The sequence below is a fragment of the Lytechinus variegatus genome, chromosome 2, assembly GCF_018143015.1.
Source record: "Lytechinus variegatus isolate NC3 chromosome 2, Lvar_3.0, whole genome shotgun sequence".
Classification (NCBI taxonomy): domain Eukaryota; kingdom Metazoa; phylum Echinodermata; class Echinoidea; order Temnopleuroida; family Toxopneustidae; genus Lytechinus; species Lytechinus variegatus.
The window spans coordinates 29,537,834-29,543,833 of record NC_054741.1 but is presented as its reverse complement, the minus strand read 5'-3'; the positions used below and the strand labels follow the sequence as shown (position 1 = coordinate 29,543,833).

General features: G+C 31.1%; 1 protein-coding gene across 1 annotated transcript in view; it reads right to left on the bottom strand.

The window, feature by feature from the left end:
- Positions 1 to 693: 693 nt before the first annotated feature.
- Positions 694 to 6,000, bottom strand: part of LOC121409729 (sperm receptor for egg jelly-like) — a 38,015-nt gene continuing 32,708 nt past the window's right edge. The window contains exons 18-20 of the mRNA XM_041601637.1: positions 5,589 to 5,906; positions 4,237 to 4,385; positions 694 to 1,417 (exon numbers count right to left, since the gene is read on the bottom strand). Of these exons, the coding sequence (XP_041457571.1) occupies positions 1,151 to 1,417; positions 4,237 to 4,385; positions 5,589 to 5,906 (734 nt within the window). The 3' untranslated portion in view covers positions 694 to 1,150. The remainder of the gene's footprint in view (positions 1,418 to 4,236; positions 4,386 to 5,588; positions 5,907 to 6,000) is intronic.

Below are 6,000 nucleotides of genomic sequence, written 5' to 3'. Positions count from 1 at the left end.
TAAATGTAATAGCAATTTTAGCTTTATATCATAATACATCATGCATGGATTGACTAATTCATGAGCATATGAATTGAAAATTTGATGAGCATATACATCACATCTTTAAAAGCACAATATTTTTATAAGCATCTCAATTTTCCCTTTAATTTCCCCAAGTTATCATTTTCTGTATTTTGGTTTTATTCAATTTACCATTATGTAGAAAACAATTTTATTTTATAAAGTAATACTAGAAAAATAAACCTTTCCTTCATCCATGCTATAATAAATTATGCTATTATTCTAATCTCATAAAAAGCTACTCTTGAGTTCAATACTTTATGTAGATATTAACACTATAGGGAATTAATTTGTTATCATTAACATTATCATCATTATCTTTATCATTAAGATTATCATTATTATTACCATTAATAATTTCATCATTAATTTTATAAAATAACAAACATAAATATATTACTATTAATACTGTTATTATTCTCATTATTACATTACCATTAATGATATTATTATAGTTATTATTTACATTGATTTTATAATTAACATTATCATAAATATTATATTACTGTTATTATCATCATTATTACTATTACATGAATGCATCAAATGAAACTCAGAAAGTACTATATGTTTATATCTTTAAAAACTTCCTTGTTGTAATAAGCTAAAGTAATGAAATGTCTACAAAAATAGATATATGATCTTATGAAATGGGAAAATCCTTAAAAAAATGCTCAGATGTGGTATTACTATGCTCAACAATATTTTGTGTACAAATTCAATAGGATATAATGCAGCCAAAACTATCAGAGACAAATACTCCTGTTTGTTATTGCCCTCTTACACACACAAGAAAATGTTTACCCATAAAAAGTCACTTTAAATGTTTGCACAAAATAAGTTTTGTCTTTAGTTCTGCAGACAACTCATGAGATCATCAAACATGGATTCATATTAATATAACAAATTTTTGAGAGGTTAATAGTTCAAATAGATTCATATATCAATGGGATGATTTGACTTACCATTTCTGATCACTATAAAATTGATTGTGAGCTTCACAATCCGTGCCTGATTGATGCATAAAAATGGGGCAAAGCTGCTATTTCTTGTAATCAATGTTATAGTCACCAAATTTGCTACAATGCTACCTATCAATGAAAATTTTTATCCCAATCAAACATCCCATACATATCAAAATTAGTAAGCAGTATGAAAAATAGCCTATTACGACCCAAAGGAAGAAGTGCAAGCCAGGATGTTCGTCGTCATGATGATGACTGTGACTGCTTTCAACAGGCATGGGATCGTTGAAAATAGTGACTTGGCTCGGTGGGACAAGAACAGAGACTCCCAAGAAAGTCAGATGATTGCATTGGCAGTGGGTTGAGGAAGGATTAGAGAGAGGACCGACCTGTAAAGAATGAATGATAAAAAGCAAAATAACACTTGACTATCAGCAGGAACGGAAATGACCAGGCCCATTGTATAGTTAATAACATTTCATTTCCATTTTCAACAATTAGGGTGATTCCATACGTGTCGTACGGGACATTTAGAGAATATTTGACAGTTTTTTTACAAGAAAAAACTAAACATATTCCAGTAACTATAGATAATCATCAAGTACTACCAGAGTGTTAGAAAAACCAATACTTAACATGACTTGAATTCCCATCCTGTATAATACAGATTTTAAATAGTAATGTGTCGTACGGACGCAGAAAAAGTGGCTCTTTTAGAAACCTCAAGTTTGTACTCAAAAATCTTTGAGTTGAGCAGATAAATTTCATAGAAACTGAACTCAAATTGACATTCAATTACCCAAGAACAAACACATCTATAAAAGAAAGCAAAATAAACATTCATGAATAAATAAAGCAGGTTATAATTTTCGAGAACATTGTGGCGTACGGGACATTCAAAATGTGTCGTACGGGACATCTCTAAATTGAAGCCAAACTTTCTTACTTTATGTCTCTTTGACTTCTTCAATCACATTATTTGGCTGATGATAATGATAATCCTATCAAACTAAGATATTCATTACGTTAGAAACCGCTATTAGCTGAATATTTCAGTCAATATATCATAAACAAAATAATGTGTTGTACGGGACACTTCTGTGTTGTACGGGGCACTTGCGTGTTGTGCTGGGCAGCCTGAATAAAAAAATGAACTTTTTATCAATCAGAAGGAGCATTGCCCCTAAATTCTTCCTTTTTTATGAAAAATCTTTTAATAAGTAGTCATTCAGGACAATATAATTAAGTAACCTCAATATATACAATCGGGAGCAATATGTTATAATTTTTTCATGATGGGAAATGTACAAGTGTTCGCAGCATTTTGTACGAGCTGAAAAACTTGAGGTTTTGTGTGAAGTTATATTTTAGTGAATTAATTGATGATTTCCAAACACTATTCAAACAATGAATGAATGAAACTTTGTGTAAATTACGGGGCTAAAATGTTATAATTTTTTCATATAAAATGTATATCTACATGATATATGTCAAAACTGTCACTTGTAATTCCACAAAATATTTTTTTTTCTAAAGAAATGCGGTTCTACTTTTTCAAACCCATCTGCATTTCATGAAACCATATGGTTTGTCTTATTTTCCACATTTTTTTTTAACTTGAAAAAAGTAAAGTTTCAATACTGTATATAAAAAATAGTGATCATCAAGGGAAGTCCAAATAGATGATCATGATGATTGATATATATTTTTTTTTACATCTTATAATAATTCCAGATTAGAATGCAAGAGGAAGTCATTTTCCAGGCTAGGTTGAAATAATTATAAAGGTTTTCTTTTCATGCTCAATGAAAAAAAATTAACCTGCTCTGATCAGTGAAAATCACAAGTTTAGCTAAAGGGATTCACAAAAGAATAAGCCTACATGAAATCAATTGAAATGTTTAGAATCACCTATTTCATGTTCTATGGAGATACACAAAGTACTTTTTCAGTTCACTTTATGTTAAATCAATTAAATGAAATTAAATATGCCTACTATTTATGGTTTCTGAATCCAAATCCTGCAATTAAATGCATTATTATATTGTGTGTCGTACGGGACAAATTTTAATAGGACAATAATTGAAAAATGAAGGGCATTAATTAGATCCTTATGGGATAAATCGATCACCCATGAGTCAAAGAAAGACAAACTGATTTTATGAAATTGCATCATCAAAAATAAAATTGTAGGAAAAACTTTTGCATTGTCATGTGTCGTAAGGGACATTGCCAAATATAGGTTCTGAAAAATCAGGGCTGCCCCTATTATGGATCATGAAAATGTTGTAGATATTATTTGGAATATTCAATGATATATTATTCTATTGACCTGCAATATTTTCAATCTTCTCGTGCTTTGCAAATAATTGTTTCAGGCGGTGTTTGTACTTGACTATTCAATTAGCAAAATTATTGAAAATTTAAAATTCCATTGTTTCCCCCAATTAAAACTATATCTGTCTTCACTTTTGGTTAAAACTCATAATTTTCATAAAATTTAGGTATCATAGTAACATATTACACTACTTATGACTTATTGAAAGCATGTTGAAATTTATGATATTTTTGAGGTTCTAGTGTGGAATCGCCCATTACAGTTTTGTACATTGTGACAAATAAATAACAAAATATATATTTCAAGTATCCCTGTACCAAAAGGTTGGAAATGGAGGAAGCTGCTAAAAAGCAGAGCTTGTAGAGTGAAGCCTCCTAATAAATATTCTTGTAGTTACATAGCATATACAAACATCAATCCTAGATCATTCATTGTAGAGGTTTATATCGTCCAATCATCATCACAAATTATCATATCAATAAGTACATAGATTATTACTATGACTGGCATAGAATTACTAAGAATTAACATTACATTCTGAGCAATTAAAATATTGATAGCATATGATGAACAAGATAGTCAATAATGTACCTATTAGAAAGAAGGTGTACGAAATTTTGAAGAAAAAGAAAAGGTAATGGCAAACTGATTTCAAGCTTAGAATGTAATTCATAATGTTAATGGTATACATCAATTGGTTCCATTTAAAAAATCTTGTTAACACTGGTCAAGAAAATATATCACAAACCTGCTTTCAATTATATTGTTACTAAAAAGTAGATCTGATTATAATATTTGTTTTGGGAGTTTAATGAGATGGGGTGTTACCAACTAGATTTCAAATACACTACACCCATGAAGATCCCATACCTTGCATCCTTCGCTGTCCCATCCTTCTCGGTCTTCATGCCAAAAAATACACTGTAAGGTGTGCATGAAAACAGAGAGTGTGATGTTGTCATCTTCATACTCGGGCTGATCTTTGCCATCATGCAACCGTAACATGATCCCATTTGAGGCTGCATCAAACACAGACGGAAAAAAATGAAGATGAGCATAGAAGTTATTTCTTAAAATCTTTTTGATGATGCAGGCTTGTCTTCTAGACAAAAACTTCCTCAATTAATGGTGTATATAATTCATGAATACTTATTTCCTATTAATGATTTTTAATTCATTTATTATCACCATTAGAAATAATATTGGTATTGCAAACAAAAATGATATAAATCATTTATATATACTGTAAGTACTACCTGTTATTTCATTTTAATTTCATTCACTATCATCATAAAATGAACCATGATTCAAATTTTCTGAGGCAATTGATTATTTGTTTATTATTTTATTGATTTTTCCTTCTTTTAAAGTGCAGTAAAGTTTAATTGCTATTATCAGTTTTAGTGATAACGGATAAGAATCCAAACTGATTGACTACTTGTAGTACAATTGTTAATTCATGATGAGGAAACTTTACATTGAATAGAAAAGCATCCACTCGAACACTGTCCAGAGGAAAGCAGTAATTCAATAAAATTAATGTGTTGATTTGTTAATAGTCATAATTTTGTGGAATGATATAAAAATAATACACTTCATTGAGGGTATATGTACAAATTACATGCATGAGGACAGGAGACATTTGGAACAGTTCTGCTTTGGGAGTTTTCAAAAGTGTGTGTGTGCAATTATTCTAATGTTTGAGCAAATGAAGTGTATTATTATTATTATTATTGTATGTTTTGCAAGATAATGATGTGGCTCCTTGTTATTTGATGAACTATCCTTATTTCAAAACCATCAAGGTCAATGAGACTATTCATTGGTACCACTCATTAGAAAATTTTCCTATTGGATTAAAATAAATGACTGGTCACATGCAGAAGTGTACGCAGGATTTTTTTAAGGGGGGTCAAGCTGAATGAAATGTTGACAACCAAAAGTTTTTAGGTCATTTCCTACCCCCCCCTCAAAAAATAATAATAATTAGTCAAGTAACCCCCCCAAAAAAAAACACCACCACTAATTTTATGTTGTTTCGTACCTCAAAAAAGGTCCTCACAATTTTTTTAGGGGGGGGTTTGGGTATCAAAAAAATTTAAGGGGGGGGGGTTGAACCCCTGTAACCACCCTCTGTGTCTGCCACTGGTCACATGGAAGATTTCAGCCAAAGAGGATCCACATCACCACTTTAAGAGAAGTATATCATTACAGATACCCACCACTCAAATCATTTAAGGGGATATTCCATGTGTAATTAGCAGGACTATCAACTGGTGTATTATCAACACTCAAAATTAGATGACTTCCAAGACAGCTTGGCTCCTGAGTATTGTTAATAGCTGTACAGACAGACAGGACCACCAAGGGCTCAGTCTCAGCCAAGATTGTAAGGTAAAGGGCGCCCTCCTCAGGCAAGGACGAGTGGTCAATAATAACTGAAGCCGAGGCATTCTTCGTAAGGTGCACCGCAATGGGATTGGTCAAAAGAGTGTCTCTCATTGGTATTTGGATATCGATATCCGCAGTCAATTCATGGACTGTAGTTGATTGAAATGAATAGATAGTTGCTGTAATTATAGAAGTTTCAATTAGTAACGAAATTATTGCATCTATTTCAATACACTTTGTAAA